The following is a 17,110-nucleotide window of genomic DNA, read 5'->3' on the forward strand; positions in this document are numbered from 1 at the left end:
AACCATAAATATTCGATGCGAAGAATAAAACACTCTTCTTTGCCATTCCTCAACCACCCTAGTAATTCGATAAACCTATTCTATGCTTTGTTACGACTTTCCTGAAAACCTCAACCTCAGGTCTTTCCAACACCAGTGACTCTAGTACCCTTCTTCTCGACAGTTTGCTTCAGAGCGGCAAGCACTCTCTTGCGCTGTGCGGCTCTGTCCTGGTATCTTCTGACCTCCTCGATGCTCACATCTGCCATCTTCCTGCGAGGTGTGCCGTCCAGCATGATACTGCTACGTCCAAATTCAGCATCACCATTCTCGCGACGCAACGAGCCGCCGAATCTTCCGAGCATGCCCGAGATACCGAGAGGAGTGGCGCCATTCGCTACAGCATTCTTGCCGCGTGTCGCAGGTGGTGTGCCGAACAGATTACCACTAGTCGAGCGTTCCAAAGGACGGACGCTGCGAATGCTGCTACGGAGCATGTCTTCGTTGCTGTCGGAAATGTTGAGATTGGCGATGCCACCAGGCAAGCGCCGAATCTGTGCTTCGAGCACGTCGACATCGCCCGACTTCTGCTCGATCATGGCAGTCATCTTCATGATCGTGTTGGTGACGGCCTCTACGGTGGGAACACGTTGAGTAGCAGGTCCTTGGGAAGGGGCGGCGGCCAAGTCAGCACGGAGAACACTCAAAGCTTCTTCAGCATCTTGAAGCAGCTTCTGCACCTTGGCTACACCTTCTCTGAGCTCATTCTGCTGCATCTGAGCGTCGTTGGTGAGTGGTGAAGCACGGTGTGTTGCACGTTGCTGAGGATCCGCACGGGCGCCAATCTGTTTTCTCATGTCTACTGTTCTTGTGCGCAGTCTTGTGGCATCCTTTTGCAGCTCAGCAAGTTCGTCGAGTTTTTGTGCAACACCATCGACCTTTCCGGCTTCGAGGTCACTGGCAATCTCTTTCTGAACAACACCGAGCTCATTGACCTCAACGAGGCACCATTCTTCGGCTTCTTCGAGATCACTGCGTTCACGACCAGCTTGCTTGTATTGAGTCTCGTGGCCTTTGACGAACGACTCGAGTGAGCGTGCATTCAAACCAAGGGTATCAATCATGCTGTTGATGTCACGGTAGACCTTCTCGATCTGACCTGCGATACCAAGCTTGTTGACACGGCCAACGTAGTCTTGATGAGCGATGAATGGCTCAAGATCCATAGATGGCTCAACCTCGGAAGCAAGTAATTCACGCACACGAACATCTTCCTCATCGCTGAGCTCTCCAGCATCAGGCACTTGAGGTGATTCGGGTTTTGGTGTGGAAGATGACTTGGAGCTCTTGAATGGTCCCTTCAACGAAGGCACGGTAATTGGTTGCGAATGTTGTCTCGATGCTGGAAGACCTGCTGGAGTGCTTGATGTTTGTCTGATCGGTGATGGCGAGCGTGGCGAATCTTGTGACTTTGACGGCGGTGCGAAGAAGGGACCTTTGGGTAAGCCAGCAGGCGTTGTCGAGGGAACTGGAGAGGTTGGTTGTAAGAGATTGCCAGCGTTGCCCGTTGAGTGAGAAAGAGAAGGGAAGCTGAGACGGGAGCCGAAGGGAGTCTTCGATGCCTTCTCAATGTCGAAGGTGTTCTCAGGCTCTTCAGCCTCACTTTCGCCTTCATCTTCCTCGTCCTCATCTTCTTCGTCATACTCTTCTTCATCGCCGGATTCACCCTCTTCCTCATCTTCCTCGTCTTCACCATCTTCACCATCGTCTTGAACCCAGGATCCATCCTCTTCCTCTTCCTCGTCCTCTCCCTCCTCTTCATCTTCACTTGCTGGTAGCTGGCCAGATTCATCGCCAAGGTCGACAGGAGGACTGCCTGCAATGGGAGGAACCTCTTCTTCCACTGTTTGCTTGGGTTTGGAAGATGTGAAGTCCGGAGGAAGTGGAGCTTCCTCGGCCTCGACAGTGAGTTCGTCGGCCTTTTTGGCTGGGATGTCGTTTAACTTTGGCGCTTCAGTAGCAGGCTCTTTCTTGATAGGTGTAGGCAGTTTAGTCTGCTTGCTAGCTTCACCTAGCATGTTGCTGAAACTGGATCCGAACAGAGATCCACCACCTTGCTTAGAAGCAGGCAAGTCGTCCTTCGCACTTCCATGACCTTGGAAAGTGGAGCCAAGCTTGAAACCACCCAATGTAGGCAGTTTCGAAGGCTTGTCAGGCGAAGATTCCCTGCTGAGTGGAGAGGAAGGTTTTCCAGAGGGCTTACCAAACTGGAATCCAGTCTGCTTGGCAGGTTGACCAAAGACTGATCCAGATGACTTGGTGCTATCAGTTGATTGCCCGAACAGACCCGATGTTTTGGGCTTATCTGGCGTTGTACCAAATAGCGATGAGGTCTTCGGCTTTTCAGATGGTTGTCCGAAGATAGATGACTGCGGCTTTTCTGACGGCTGTCCAAATGTGGTTGTCTGTGGCTTAGATGGTTCGACCTTGGTAGCAGGGGTCTCCTTGGCGGATTCTTCTTGAGGAGTCTCCTCAGGCTCGTCATCCATAGCCTCCTCCTTCGTCTCCTCTGCTGCCTTTTCGGGGGTAGCAGCAGCTGTACTTGGCTGTCCAAAACTGAAGGAAAGAGGCGAGGGTTTGTGAGTTGCAAATGCTGCAAAGGGAGAAGAGGACTTGTTTTGATCTTTGTTGCCAATGGCTGCGAATGGAGATACAGATGGCTTGTTTTCATCCTTGGCAGGTGTAGTAAACTTTGCGAAACCAGATGCGCCAGATTCTGAAGGCTTGCCGAAAGCAGACTGTGAAATGGACGACGAAGACTCCCAGGCTGGTGTTTTATTGCCTAATGCACTAGATGATCCAAAAGTCGTGTTGCCGCTGGTACCGCCCAGCGCCGAACCAAATACCTGACCCTTGGGTGGAGTCGCAATTGTGGACTGTCCAGCAGGCTGACCCCATGGTGAAGTTTTGTTGCCAAGTGCACTGGAGCCAAATACTGGTTGAGAGGGCTGTCCAAAAGCTGGTGTAGACGGCTTACCAAAAGCTGGTGTAGCTGCTTGCCCAAATACGGGCTGTGATGGCTGACCGAAAGCAGGGGTTGATGTTTTCCCGAAGGCTGGTGTTGATGCTTGTCCAAACGCGGGAGTAGATGTTTTCCCGAACGCAGGAGTAGCTGCCTGTCCAAACGCAGGTTTGCCGAATGCTGCAAAACCTGTAGCAGCTGGTGTGGAGGGTGTGGCTGGAGTAGGAGGAGCAGCTTGTGTTTGAGTAGATGCCACGGACGCAAGACCAGGGTAAGGGAGTCCTTGACGAACAGCGTCCTTGTAGACGATCCACCAAGTACAAAGGAGACCCTCATTGTTCAGGACCATGAGTGCTGGCAGAGGGCCCGTTGACTCGAGATCGTCTCCTGGGATGGGCTGCATGACTTTGTCCGTTGAAGAAAGATCCAGATCCATTCCGACAGCGGAGGTATCAGACATGCCATCCAGAATGCTCATAGGCAATGTAGCACGAGCTGAATCGGTTTCCATGCTGGTAACAGTGTAGGTGTTTGCAGGTCCGCCATTTGCCAGTGGTTGTGAAGAGTTGGTGATGAGACCAACTTCGCTTCCAGCAGAGGAGCAGAGAATCAGCATATCGTCCAAGGTTGGTGGGAACTTTCTCAGTCTGGACACAAGGAAGTGTGAGGGGAAACGCTTCGAATCAAGAGCAGGCATGCATGGATCTCCGGCAAAAGCTTGCGATGTGAAAGCGCCTGTTGCCTTGTCTCTGTGCACCAGGTGGTAAGATGAATCTTGTGCTTCATCCTCAGAGATGGGAGTATGAATGAGCAAGAAATCATCGTTCGCGATCCAGACGATGCTCGACATAGGAGCTGCTTGGGCGAGCTGGGGTGGTTTGGGGATTTGAGCCTTTACAGTGCCTTGAGGGTCGAATTGCTCAGCACCTCCTTCTTCCAAACCAGCGACAAGCTGCTTGCCCTTGACACTCCAGGAGACGCACCTGACACCCTCGCGGAAAACGGAACTGAACGAGCGTTGCTTCAAGTCGGCGAGCATCAATTTGCCATCAGTCAGAACGACAGCGAAAAGATGCGCGTTGTCAGGACTTGGGTTTGGTGCAAGCGCGCGGATCGAGATGCCGTTGGTGGCTAGTTGAAATGCCGACTCATTGTTTCCCTGAAGCAATGCTTGGACATCGTATACGGCCAGACCTCCTCCTTCTTGTGCAGCGATGACCAGTGAGCTCTCATCTGCTGAGAAGGCGACATGCGAGACTTGTGGGACCGAGAGGGAGAGCTGGGGTGTGATATCCTTGGGTTTCTTCTCGGCACTAGCAGCATCGGTTTCCCAGTATGTTTTTCGCACTGTATCAGACGACACTAGTACAACAGACTCAGAGGTTCCAGCGGCGATGAGTTTCTTGGTGGACGCAATAGACAAGAGGGAAGCCCAGGCAGGAGGTTGTTTGTCTGCTGGCCAGGCCTGCGAGAGGCGGACCTTTGATTCTCCTCCGATATCCTTGAATCTGACAGAGTCCTGGAAGGTCTCGGGGGTCTCGTCCAAGGCGTCGGCTTGAGGACCGACGTTTGCGAAGCTCCACGACGACATGGTGGTTGATGTGTGGGAGCGAGCTCTAGCTTGTGTGCAGATGCGCGCGCGCGATGCGCATAAGGTCGTGGTGTTTGTAGGATCCTTCAGGTATTATGCTGATCAAAATGCGTACTAGATGCCTGAATTAGAAAAGGAAGATTAGGAGCGTGACAACGCTTTGTGCGAGCGGGCGTAGTGAAGTGACAAACAAAAGTTATTTGACCATCACTTGAGCTTTGCTGCTTGCTTGCTTGTCGCGCATCCCACTCGCGCTAGCGACTCACTTGTGTCTTGGCGTTTGTGGTATGTGATTCGCGCGGTCAACTCGCCAAAACTTGCCGCTACACGACACACTTCCTCAGTCATCCTCGGCACTTATAGAATAGTTGAATATGATCTTTGTTGGCTTCTCTATCCGTTCTGGTATCTCCCGATCCGACTAACATAATCCCTTTTTGGCTGGCTATGGTATGTATGCCTGAGAACGCCTTTTCGCCCATTCCCCATGTCTCATTATTTGCATCGCTTCTCGATGATGCTAGAGCCGTGCTCCTCGTATTCCTTCTTGGATATCCACATCTACTCTGGTCAGTATCTTGTCGTGCAGTACGGACGAAGGCAAAGCTTACCTGGTGGAAAGTGCCCAAACTTGCGAGAATGCTACCACCGACCCACGATCCGTATTTTCTGTCAGTCACAATGTTGCTTGCATGAACTCTCACACGTGGGTTAGGGTACAGTGCCGAGAGCTCTCCGTGAAGACGTTCTGCGAGCTTATCGAGCAGACTGCCACCTCCGGTGAGGACAATATTGTTCAAAAGCACTGGTCGAATTTCAACATCTACAGCAGCCAAAGCAGCCTGGACCATTGCTGTGATTGTGTGCTTTTGATCTGGCGTAGGGTGACTGTCGTCGGTGAGTGCTGCCTTGGCATCAAATAACCCCTCGGCGACTCGGAAGCGTTCAATACCAAAGACCTGGTTCCAGCCGTCTGGCATTTCGAAAGGTCGTGGAGGCAGAGTCTTGACCGAATCAACATTGACGTGGTTGCCCATGCCATCTGTCAGATCGAGTTTGCCAGGGCCTTGCCAGACTTGTACCATGCTTTCTTTGAACGATGTGAAGATACGCTCTTCTTCGTTCTTTCTGAACGAGTCTGTCGGTGGAACGTCAAACTTGATGTATGAAGCGTTTGGTGCTTGTCCAGCATCAACAGGAGATTTTGACTTCACCATGAAGTGAGGCGTTAGAGAGACCACGGGATCCATCTTGGAGAATTGCAGGCGCAGTTGTTCTGAGACAAAGTTGCCGCCCAGTGATGATTTTTGAATGCCTGTGAGAACGTCAGCTACAATTGGCTCGAACTAGCTGGGCAAGAGATGCTGTTGTCAGTATAAAGCCTTGTCACAGGCATCCTCGTCACAGTCCAACTTGTGGCTAAGTTGACCGCCGTGAGATGATTGAAGTGTTTCATGCCAAAAGAGGGGTACTCAGAACGAAAAAGTGCAAGCCTACCTTTCTTGAGAACGAATCCATCATGCACAGGAGTGACTGAGGTGGTGCTGGCGCCAATGTCAATGACTAGCGCGTTAGGCTTGCCAGAGGCAAATCTACAAGACGATCAGTACTGCACACTTGTCCCAGAAATGGATTGACATACGCTGCCAGAACACCGGTCTTGCCTAGCCAGAAGGCAGGAGCACCCCAATCTTCGAGAGCGATTTCCATGCACTTAGCGCGGTGCTTCGCAGGATTCCAAGCAGGCTCTGACATGAGCAAAGGGTGTTCGCTCATTGGCTTCTCTTGCTCCTCAATGCCCTCCATAGCAACATCACCGTCGCCGTCTCCAGCTTCGTCTCCTTCCTTTTTATCGTCGTTAAGGCCGTTCTTGGCAGCGGGTGTAGGTCGGGCACCAGTCAAGCGCGAGGTGATACTGTATTCCCACAGTCTTGAAGCAGCGTCCCAGTCCTCGACGATGCCGTCTGCGTCGTAGGGACTACGGATTTCCATGTGCGGTTGAGGGTTGTGAATGGCATTTTCGCCAAAGAGGTAACGCGATTTTGAGTCGGCATCGGCGCCAGCAATAGAACCATAGACGGAGGGAACTACGGACTTGGGAGTGTCTTCTCCAGCAAAGCCGGCGCGAGTGGTGAAGGAACCGGGATCGAGGACCAGAGCATTAATCTCATCTGCGGCGCGTCAATGGAAGGGTCGCTGTGATGCGGAAAGAGGTATTCTACCTCCAGCATACTCCTGCGGTGCAGGTGCGTTGTATGAGTTCATTTTTGTCAGATGCGATTATGTAGAATGAGATGGACGAAAGTTGCGACAATTGAAGCTCGTCCACCATTCTGGGAACACGCGCCTGCCAAGCTTTTGGCATGTGTCTCCGCGTCCAAGGGTCTTTACCACATATACCACCCCTAATCCTCAACTCGATACTTCGCAGGTAGCATTTAGTCTTTCTAGCGGTTGCTCGCTCTACGAAACACATCACAACAATTGGCTTGGCCTATGTTTATGTGTCTCAAATCAAAATGTCGTGGCTCTCCTTCATAAAGAAGCTATACTCTCTTGACACCTTAGACACCCGTTTCACCACATCGACAAAGACTCCTCACAAGTTATCAACCGAGGACTCATTAGCAGATTCAAAACTTCCTGCGCAGCAAGCACTCCAATCAGGAAAGAACCAATCTTTACCAGCAGCCCAACCATCAAAATGGAACACTCCAGAATTTTACTTCTATTACCTCTGCTTTCTTACCATTCCTATTTTCATGGTGAAAGCTGTGTATGATGTTTCTCAAGGTACATATGCTTCAATATACACTCACGCCCTTCATCTAATGATCTCTGCAGAATCTCATCCTAATTACTCTCGATATTCACATCTACTATCAGACGGCTGGATCCCTGGACGCAAAGTTGTATGTATATGCATAAACTTCGAAGGTTCTTTTGACTGAGTTATATCAAGGACAACTCAGATGCTCAGTATGCTGGCTTCCGTGATAACATTCCTTACATGACTCTTCTTTTGATCTTGCATCCATTGATCCGCAAAGCCTACAACTCCTTCTGGCGCATCGACTCGTATACCAAGCCTGCTCCTGCTAGCAGCAGAAATCCTGGACTGACGCAGGGCTTGAGCCCTTCTGCTGCTGCAGACGCCAGGATGGACCACAGACTATCTTTTGATATCACATTTGCTATGATCTTCATATTTGCACTACATGGTGTCTCCGCGTTCAAAGTCTTGTTGATCCTGTACACCAATTACAAACTGGCCACGCAGCTTCCCAAGGCATACGTCCCTGCTGCTACCTGGGCATTCAACGTCGGAATCCTATTCGCGAACGAGTTGTGCCATGGCTACCCTTTGGCTGAGGTTGCTGCTTTTGTTCTGCCCTCGCAAACTAGTGCCTCAGAAACGAGCAATCAGACACCTGGCTGGGCCGGTTGGATTGATAGCTATGGCGGAATTCTTCCTCGCTGGGAGATTCTTTTCAACATTACTGTGCTCCGTCTCATCAGTTTCAATCTTGATTACTACTGGAGCTTAAGCGCACCTTCTTCTATCGAGGTATGTCATGTAAAAATCAATTCTCTCTTATAGGAATATGAGCTGATAGCCTGAAGAAGAAACAGCTTGATCCTTCGAATCTGTCAGAGCGCGACAGAGTTTCTGTATCTGCTAAGCCAGCAGACTTTAGCTTCCGCAACTATCTTGCTTACGCCTTGTACTCGCCTCTGTACCTTGCAGGCCCTATACTGACATTCAACGACTACATCTCGCAATCACGTTACCCTCTTGCGTCCATCAGCACCAAACGCACATTAATGTACGGTGTACGTTTCCTTGTCTGCGTGCTTACCATGGAGTTGTGCCTACACTTCCTGTACGCTGTTGCCATCAGTAAAGCACAACCAGCCTGGGAGGTCTATACACCTATGCAGTTGAGTATGCTCGGGTACTTCAACCTCCACATCATCTGGTTGAAGTTGTTGATCCCTTGGCGGTTCTTCCGACTCTGGTCACTCGTGGATGGCATCGATCCACCTGAAAACATGGTTCGCTGCATGAGTGACAACTACTCGGCACTGGCTTTCTGGCGTGGCTGGCACAGGAGTTTCAACCGCTGGATCGTCAGGTATATCTACATTCCCATTGGTGGCAGTGGACAAGGCAAAGTGCGCGCCATTGGCAACTTCCTCGCTGTTTTTACCTTCGTCGCACTTTGGCACGACATCAATCTCAAGCTACTTATCTGGGGCTGGCTTATTACGTTATTCGTTCTGCCTGAGGTCATTTGCACGCTGCTTTTCCCAGCCAAGAAGTGGAAGGACAGCCCAAATGTCTACCGCTGGATCTGTGGCGTTGGTGCTACCGGAAATATCTTGATGATGATGGCAGCCAATCTTGTCGGATTTGCTATTGGTGTTGATGGCTTGAAGGCTATGGTTGGCAACATCATAGGGAGTCTTGGTGGATGGGTTTTCCTGCTCGGCATCTGCGGCACACTGTTTGTTGGTGTCCAAGTCATGTTCGAGGTTCGCGAAAGTGAAAAGAGGAAGGGTATCAACTTGAAGTGTTAAAGAACTTCATTGACAAGCTATGTACAACAAAAGAATATGAAGGAAAGTGTCATAATATAACTGTATGTCGCTGACTTTGTGTTAAGTTGTCCAAGGGTTAGATTTCATGCTGTACTCAGCAGCACTGAAGCTTTTTTCAACCAGAGAACATGAACCAGGTACAAAGATGACTCGATGCTGAACATTCCTCCGTAGATTTCTATTCTAGTCTTGCGGTGTCTGATTTCAAGAGTAGAACCTCTACCAGAAACTCAAAAATGACTTCATCGAAGGAAACATCAAATTTCGCCGCGGACCACTCTAGCGGTGTCCCTTTTGGGACAACATTGGTATACATCACTTTTGACTCTCCACAGAGCTTCTATTGCTCTTTGTTCTTTTTTCTTGCAATTTTAGATACGCCAGACGCCTGCACTCATCAGGGAAGGCACTATTATTTTTCGGCATGCATGCTTCAGCGATATTGATCCACAGCCTCAAAGGCCACACCTTTGAGGTTGGTCGACTATTGTTTTCTCCCGATAGGAAAATACTAGCAGCCACTGACGACTCGTTCATCACACTCTGGGATGTTGAGACTGGTACTCTTCGAAGCACATCCGAAGAAGTTGACGACATTATTTTCGATATAGTCTTTTCGCCTGACAACAAATGGATAGCAGCAGCATCTGGAGATGGATATGGTCGAGTCTGGAACATTGAAACTGGTGACTTGGTGCACACCTTAGAGGTCGAGGACGAACGAATGCTGTCAGTGGCGTTTTCTGCAGACAGTAAATCAATCGCTACTGGTTCTGAGATCATGAGAGTCTGGGATGTGGCTACTGGGAAACTGCTGCATACACTATCGGTCTCAGGCGATCAACCTTTATCTATCACAGCAGTATTCGAGAGGAGTGAGTACCCACCAGAAATCGGCTCCGTCGACTTCTCTCCAGACGGCAAGTTTTTATTGTCTGGGTGTGGAAACACATCCACGGTGTCCATCTGGAATACAGAGTCGTGGAAGCTGGAACACACCATTAGAGGATACTACTCAGCATGTTTTTCGCCGGATGGTATGCATCTAGCAGTTCCGACCGACGAGCATGAAATCATTCATCTATACGACACACGCACCTGGCAGCTTCAGAGCACTTTAAAAACTCCTGAACAGGAAACCTTCGCAAGCAGATTCTCTCCGGATAGCAAAACCATTGCGACATACTCACGCCATCAAATAAAACTATGGTGCGTAGAGAATGGCAAGGTCATCAGGACTTTTCAGGATCCCACACGAAAGCTTTCATCTCCCACCTTTTCTCCTGATGGCAAAGTCCTGATTGCAGGTGCAAGAAAGTGTGGTCTCAGAGTCTGGGAGGTCGAGAGTGGAGACTGTCTGTTGATGTTCGAGCCTGAAGATGGAGATAGACGGCGTTGGAACCCCAGTGGGGGCAGAGCTGGCCCACCAGCTTTTGAGATTCTCTTCGGTGATGGAAAGGCGAAAGTTGCAGTCGCGTTTCCTGATGGTAGTATTAGACTTTGGGACGTGAGATGGGAGTCTGAGTCAACCTGACTATAGCAGGATGAGACTAGAGGGACAACGAGGGGACCTCAACGCGCATGATTTTTTGGTACGATAAAGCCCTCAGCTTTTGTCAGAGGTCTCTTTGATATGACTGTGGCTGAAGTCCTGATTAGAGAGTCTCATAATCAAAAGATAGCGTGCGTAGAAGATGGATGATCATCTATCAAATCTCATATGCTGAGGGCGTTCGTGCATTGTGTCAAAGCGCTGTGGAGCAACAACTCCATTCAGACGCAGTCAGAAGAGTTCATTGTAACGGACCCCTTGGGCTCGAACATTTCAGTATCTTGAGTCGAGTATTGGTTGACATAACACCGTTTTGCCAATGTCAAAACCGTCACCCTGATCCCATGACGCGTCTTGGTATAGCTAAATCCTTCAAACGCCGACCACCCCCCCCAGCGTTTCAGACACCCGTCTGCCTACCTTCATAAATTCAACAGATAGTGTGGACGACAACATAGATGATTTCTTGTGCGTTTGGATGCTCAGACGTAAAATTGAAGCAAGACGAGGACGTTCACAATCAGCATCAGAATCAATGGCAGAAAGAAGACCAAAACGCCAACGCATCAGCTTGGGAGGACCAGCTGTAGACACGTCATTCGAGGACTATCTCACTGGAAAAACCACAGAAAAATCCACGGAAGACGAAGAAGAAGAATTCGATCAAGAAAACGTGGATCCCGAGGATGAACTTGAAGACGAAGATGAATTTGAACCACAACCAGCAGCTCCAACTAGAGCAACTTCCTCAACTACATCAACAACCAACGCACCAATAACCAACCCCCGAGACTTGGTTCTAAGAATCCACGCCCATCAAAACAACACCCCTTCCACTTCCGCAAAGAACATTTTCTACTTGGTACACATCTGGTCGCTATTCGGAGAAGTCCCCGTAGAAGTAACGAGATTACTACGCGTCCCAGCAACCCTCCTCTTCGAACAATTCTCAGAAGCAATCTGCGCAACCCTCGACTGGGATGAAATCCACCTCTGGAAATTTTCTCTCGAGCCTCGACAACAAAATGCAAAAAACAAATACCCAGATGAACGCAAAGAAATTGCAAACATCAAAGATTGTGGTCCCGGAGGAATGCACAATTTAGGTGCTGATGTAAAGTCTTCGAAAGATTTGGATAGCAAAAAAGTAAGGTTGATGGATGTTTGGGGTGAGACGCAGGCTCCTGAAGTCAGGAAGTTGAGAATGTTTTTCACGTATGACTGCTATGGGGACTGGTCAACTGCTCAGGTGACGTTTATGGGTGTTGCAGCGGAAGGCTTGCAAGCTGCGGATCTTGGGATCAAGGTCAAGAAGGGCCAGGCTATTTGGTGTGCTGGTGGAAGCGGAGCCAGTGTGCCGGTAGGCGTGCCAGAGGACGAGTTTGATGAGTGGGAGGCGGAGACGAACAAGCATGAGTGGGAGATTGGCGATGTTAATAAACACTTGGCTGAGATTGAGGTCAAGGTGTAGGTGTTCTTGTCACGACACAGTCGATTAAAGTGTGCTGTACACAATGAAAGGAGCTGGAAGATTTGGAGATGCACTTGTTGTTTTATAGACCACAGGATTCATGTCTAATATCATTGTTTACTATTCTTACAAAGTCTATCTTACAATTCCGCTTCAAATGCTGCTTCAACACGATCAAATCTTCATGCCATTAACAGACACACAGTGCTTTAGAACTTCTGTGTTGGGCTAGCAGCAGGACGATCCAACATCTCCTTTGCCCTCATCTCGAAAGCTTCGATCATCTTGTCTGCAACCTTTGGCGCCGCAGCCGCACTCAGTGTGGTGTAAAGAGGGTTTGCGAATTGATAGTCGATAATCAGATTGACCTCAGTCTGCATCCTTGGCGGATGTTCCGAGGTGACTTCTTGAGGTCTGTCGTTGCCCATAGGTCCAGGTTTGTAAGGAAAGGGACTCAATTGCCAGCGGGAGCGTAGCTGTGTAAGGATGGTAGCGTTGCGAGCGGGATCTTGGTCTGCAGAGGGGCGGGTAGTGTGGTGTTCTATGCTTGCTGAGGGCAGGCTGGTGTTGGTTTCTCCGCTCACAGATTCGACGATGAAGTCTTGTGGAGCACAGTAGACACGACTGTAAAAGGACTCGCGCATGACATCCTTGTATCCAATAACCAGTTCCGCTTCTTCGGGCCATGTCTTACCCTCAGCGTCGGGAGAGGATTGCTTGGTGACATTGGAAGAGATGCAGAAAGGCAGGAATTTGTGGTAGCTCTGAATGTCGGCGACGATTGCGTAGAGAGTTTTTGCGTCGTAAGGCAGGATACGGGATGCAGTTAATGATTGGAGGGGCTGGGAGCCAAAAGGGTTCGGAAGGAAGGAACGGGTCTGTGTAGAAGGGGTGATACGCGATGCGATTGCTGCTCGTGAGCATGTTGTAGCCGAGACTTGAGATGCCAGAGCCGAAGTAGCACGAATTGACTTCATCTTGAAAGTTGTGTGCAGCCAATTGACCAAGTGAGAATGGAGAGATATGCTGAAGACGATGCGGAGAAGGAGCCGGTTCTTGTACTGTATGTCGATTGACAGATGACATGCAATGACATGCAATAAAGATCAAATGTCTGGCTGCATGACGCGCTGACAGGCTGCGGAGAATCGACGAAAGATCGAGACCGTCGGCCTGTTCCTGGCTGCGGGCCGACCCGCTATGACGGTCGGCTGAACGGACAACTCCGCGTTTATTCTGATATTTCCTCTTTTCTATATTTGCAACTTCTGCGATTCAGAAATTCGGCTCTAGTATGCTTATTCTCTATGATAACTAATTATAAGTTATATCTCAAATATAGAAGATAGCAATAGTATTTATTACTATGTTATTTTAGCTATATAGATAGCTGTCTATAGTTAAGTATATATTTGATTTAGTAGCAGAGGCTATAATAGATAGGGGTCTACATATGCATATAGATAAGTCAGCCCCCGGGTCTTGCTTATTCTAGCCCCTACCCCCTAGCCCCCTTTCCTTCCTATCTCTATATCCTCTTTGTAGTAGCTACTTATAGCTTAGTGCCTAGCTAGATATCATAGAGGTATAGCGATATATATGTATGGCCAGCTAGGAACCGGTGATAGTGGGCACAGAAACTAGAATTCTGAAGTTACAAAGTTGCAAAGTTAGGATTTCGAGGATAAACGCGGAGTTGTCCATTCAGCCGACCGTCGCTATAGGCGGTGACTTTCTGCCAGACCCCTCGTGCTCCAAGTACTTTGAACTTTTTCCAATCTCAAGATCATGGGCAGATGCTGAGATACTCGAGTCGTGCAACAAGTCTTTTCCGCCAGATATCCAGAGTCCATTCGCAAAACAGAAGTAGATACCTGTCTTTCTCGACCGCTGGACAAAATCAAGAAGCCATGGCCGAGATCCAGAACACGCAGCCTGAGGGCGCAGACCGAAAAAAGACCCCCAAGCAGCAGCTCTCCAAGGGCATGGAACACATGCGCGAATGGGTCACAGTCCCCGACGCTCCCCCAACTCCTCAGACCGACTCTGCCGCCGACGTAGAAGAGGAAGCAGCATACGGTGTGCCCGCCTCGATCCAACCTCTTCGCAAGCCTCAGACCGATTCTGCAAACAACGACCAGAAACGTACCGACCCTTTCCAATTTGGCACACGTTACCTGGAAGAAGGCGACAACATTTTTGCTCACAACGCATGGGACCACGTCGAGACTGACGACACATACAAGGAGTTCATCAAGAGCCAGGAAGAGTTCCAACGATCCGCTCCTGTTACCGACTTTGACAAGAAGCGCTTCAACCAGCATCCCGAAAAGTGGTGGGACAAGTTTTACAGCAACAACCGTGCAAACTTCTTCAAGGATCGCAAATGGCTGGCCCAAGAGTTCCCCGTGTTGGGAGAGATTACCAAGGAAGATTACGGTGCTGCGACGATGCTCGAAGTTGGTGCAGGTGCAGGAAACACGGCATACCCAGTTCTCAACCTGAACAAGAACCCTCTGCTGAAGATTCACGCTTGCGACTATTCCAAGAAGGCCATTGAGATCATTCGCACACAAGAGGCATACCAAAACCAGACCACTCTGCAGGCAGACGTCTGGGACGCCGCAGGTACTGGTGAACACGCCTTGCCTCCGGGTCTGGAAGCCGGCAGTGTCGATGTGGTCGTCATGATCTTCATCTTCTCGGCTCTATCCCCCCGGCAATGGGCACAGGCTGTGAAGAATGTTTGGAATGTCCTCAAGCCTGGTGGTCTGGTTCTCTTCCGTGACTACGGCCGTGGTGACTTGGCCCAGGTCCGATTCAAGAAGGGCCGCTACCTCGAGGAGAACTTTTACATTCGTGGTGACGGAACCCGTGTTTATTTCTTCGAACGAGACGAGCTTGCAGATATCTGGTCTGGCAAACTCCCGGCAAACAGTTTCCAGATCGACGTCTCCGAACACACTGGAGATGAGGATGAGCTTGCTGAGAAGCTTAAGAACACCGAGATCTCGGAAGACAACAAGATGCCAGCATTTGAGATTCTGAATCTGGGTGTTGACAACAGAATGCTTGTCAACCGACAAAGAAAGTTGAAGATGTACCGTTGCTGGATGCAAGGCCGCTTCCAAAAGCCTGCTACTACTGCAAGCTGAGCAGTCTCCGAGAATTCACAACCTTCTGTTGACAACGACAACAACTTTACGCTTGAGAGTGGTGCTCGAAATTGCGCTGCGTCCTATCTCCAGGGTATACAATATCCAAAAGAGCCATAACCCCAACGTCGATGAGTTCTGAAGAAGCATTCTCCTGAGCAGAGACACAAGGATCGGCTCCAGTGGCGCGATAAGTCCGCGGCTCCATTGCTCGTGGTCCCAAAGACAACAAGGGACAGGTAAAGGATATAAGATGATAACGTGCCTTGTGTTGCCATGATGTGATATTGGCTGTAGAGCTTCCGTCGACAAGAATGTCGATGGAGAATCGTCTAGATATTATGCTCAATATGATGCCTTCTTTCTTCTCTTTGCTTTCTTGACGATGTTGTGTTTCGTTTCGACGAGTTTTTGTTCGTCCTCTTCCGCTTCTCTCTTGATACCCTTGACCAGAGTCTTGTCTTCTTCGACAATGGTTTCTGCAATTGGTACGCCATCTTCAGTCTTGACCTCTGTCACCTCGTCCTTGACTTCGATCTTGGCCACAAGTCGCTCGGAAAAGGCTTTGAGATCAGCAGTGAAGAGTACTGAATGTGCCCAACCAGCTTCTTGGCCCCAGAGGCTACGAAACTTGTTCGCAACGGCGTCATAAGTGGCCTTGGTCAGGCTCGAGTGCTTGCCTTTGCCAAATTTGTAGTCACGGACAGCAATCTGCCAAACTGGAGTATTGTTAGTTATGGTACACGTAAACACGAACAGCAATGCGCTTACCATGTGTATCGACTGGGACAGCCTCTCCCCAGCCCAGACCCATAAGACAGACACAATCAGCGACCTTTGGGCCTACACCTTGAAGTGCAAGCAATTCTTCATGTGCTTTCCTGTACCCTTCTCTTCCCTCATTTGCCCATTCACCAGCTGATTCTGGCTTGACGCCTAGGACTGGACTCTCGGGGTTTCGTAGAGCGTCCAGCCACCCGTCTTCTTTTTCTGAAACCATACAGGCTGTCTTGTACAGGTACTTTGCTCTATACCCAAAACCCAGTTCTCTTAATTTTTGTTCGACCCCTGGCTTCGCCAATGCCGATGGAGTGGGAAAGTCATAGTAGTCTTTGTTGTCGAATTGGCCAATCAGCGGACCATAGTTTGTACACAACTTGTCGACCATCTGAGATATGCGAGCGATGTTGTTGTTGGAGCTACAAATGAAGCCGACAAGAGCTTCCCAAGCATCTTGCTTCAAAATGCGAATGCCAGTAAATCTGGGAGCTTTGCGACTGAAGTTCGCATCGGCAGAAGACCACTCGGTATATAGCTGGGTAAGGTTGGGGCCGAGATTGAGGTAGTGTTTGAGAAGTGGCAGAGTGTCTTCGTCAGATTCAATTTTTGTCGTCGGCGATTGTTTCGTAGGAAGGATGGAGCGGTAGTAGAGATATTCAGGGTCCTGGTGCAATGCTAAGATGCGTCCATGAAGGGCCATTGACCAGACACCTTCATCCGACTTGCGCCATCTGAAGCATTGTCCACAGCGAAGAGTCGTGTTGATGCAGAGTTCGCCGAGTCCAATTGGGAGCTTCTGCCATTCTTGGAGGTTCAACATGATTCTGATGTAAAAGCACGAGTCGTAGAGGACGGATCACGACCTTGACGCGGTAGACATGGCTGAGGTGATAATCAATCATGCTTCCATTTTGGGTATGGCGGCTTGGCCTCGGTGCAGACGCTCTGGCTCTGGCCG

The 17,110-nt window shown here is 49.6% G+C and overlaps 8 protein-coding genes across 8 annotated transcripts; 4 read left to right on the forward strand and 4 right to left on the reverse strand.

Annotated features, from left to right (window-relative positions):
• Window positions 1-116: 116 nt before the first annotated feature.
• M437DRAFT_61462 (uncharacterized protein) lies at window positions 117-4,592 on the reverse strand (the record flags this gene model as incomplete). The annotated part of the gene is made up of 1 exon (XM_041023936.1): window positions 117-4,592. One exon carries the CDS (start codon window positions 4,590-4,592, stop codon window positions 117-119), a length of 4,476 nt encoding a protein of 1,491 aa, XP_040884031.1.
• Window positions 4,593-5,087: 495 nt separating this feature from the next.
• M437DRAFT_61463 (Actin/actin-like protein) lies at window positions 5,088-6,857 on the reverse strand (the record flags this gene model as incomplete). The annotated part of the gene is made up of 5 exons (XM_041023937.1): window positions 5,088-5,153; window positions 5,204-5,907; window positions 6,090-6,184; window positions 6,235-6,763; window positions 6,815-6,857. The coding sequence occupies 5 exons, from the start codon at window positions 6,855-6,857 to the stop codon at window positions 5,088-5,090; spliced, it is 1,437 nt and encodes a 478-aa protein (XP_040884032.1).
• Window positions 6,858-7,111: 254 nt separating this feature from the next.
• On the forward strand, window positions 7,112-9,173 carry M437DRAFT_35889 (glycerol:H+ symporter-like protein; the record flags this gene model as incomplete). Its single annotated transcript, XM_041019341.1, has 4 exons — window positions 7,112-7,385; window positions 7,437-7,501; window positions 7,555-8,169; window positions 8,217-9,173. The coding sequence occupies 4 exons, from the start codon at window positions 7,112-7,114 to the stop codon at window positions 9,171-9,173; spliced, it is 1,911 nt and encodes a 636-aa protein (XP_040884033.1).
• Window positions 9,174-9,618: 445 nt separating this feature from the next.
• Window positions 9,619-10,728, forward strand: M437DRAFT_37074 (WD40 repeat-like protein; the record flags this gene model as incomplete). The annotated part of the gene is made up of 2 exons (XM_041019565.1): window positions 9,619-10,023; window positions 10,066-10,728. The coding sequence occupies 2 exons, from the start codon at window positions 9,619-9,621 to the stop codon at window positions 10,726-10,728; spliced, it is 1,068 nt and encodes a 355-aa protein (XP_040884034.1).
• Window positions 10,729-11,281: 553 nt separating this feature from the next.
• M437DRAFT_70846 (uncharacterized protein) lies at window positions 11,282-12,217 on the forward strand (the record flags this gene model as incomplete). Its single annotated transcript, XM_041025584.1, has 1 exon — window positions 11,282-12,217. One exon carries the CDS (start codon window positions 11,282-11,284, stop codon window positions 12,215-12,217), a length of 936 nt encoding a protein of 311 aa, XP_040884035.1.
• A 209-nt stretch (window positions 12,218-12,426) lies between these two features.
• Window positions 12,427-13,194, reverse strand: M437DRAFT_61467 (uncharacterized protein; the record flags this gene model as incomplete). Its single annotated transcript, XM_041023938.1, has 1 exon — window positions 12,427-13,194. The coding sequence occupies one exon, from the start codon at window positions 13,192-13,194 to the stop codon at window positions 12,427-12,429; it is 768 nt and encodes a 255-aa protein (XP_040884036.1).
• Window positions 13,195-14,211: 1,017 nt separating this feature from the next.
• Window positions 14,212-15,372, forward strand: M437DRAFT_35933 (methyltransferase; the record flags this gene model as incomplete). Its single annotated transcript, XM_041019348.1, has 2 exons — window positions 14,212-15,168; window positions 15,217-15,372. 2 exons carry the CDS (start codon window positions 14,212-14,214, stop codon window positions 15,370-15,372), a joined length of 1,113 nt encoding a protein of 370 aa, XP_040884037.1.
• A 345-nt stretch (window positions 15,373-15,717) lies between these two features.
• Window positions 15,718-16,972, reverse strand: M437DRAFT_79677 (DNA glycosylase; the record flags this gene model as incomplete). Its single annotated transcript, XM_041027226.1, has 2 exons — window positions 15,718-16,091; window positions 16,144-16,972. 2 exons carry the CDS (start codon window positions 16,970-16,972, stop codon window positions 15,718-15,720), a joined length of 1,203 nt encoding a protein of 400 aa, XP_040884038.1.
• Window positions 16,973-17,110: the final 138 nt, after the last annotated feature.

Source organism: Aureobasidium melanogenum (genome assembly GCF_000721775.1).
Source record: "Aureobasidium melanogenum CBS 110374 unplaced genomic scaffold scaffold_1, whole genome shotgun sequence".
NCBI classification, from domain to species: Eukaryota; Fungi; Ascomycota; class Dothideomycetes; order Dothideales; family Saccotheciaceae; genus Aureobasidium; species Aureobasidium melanogenum.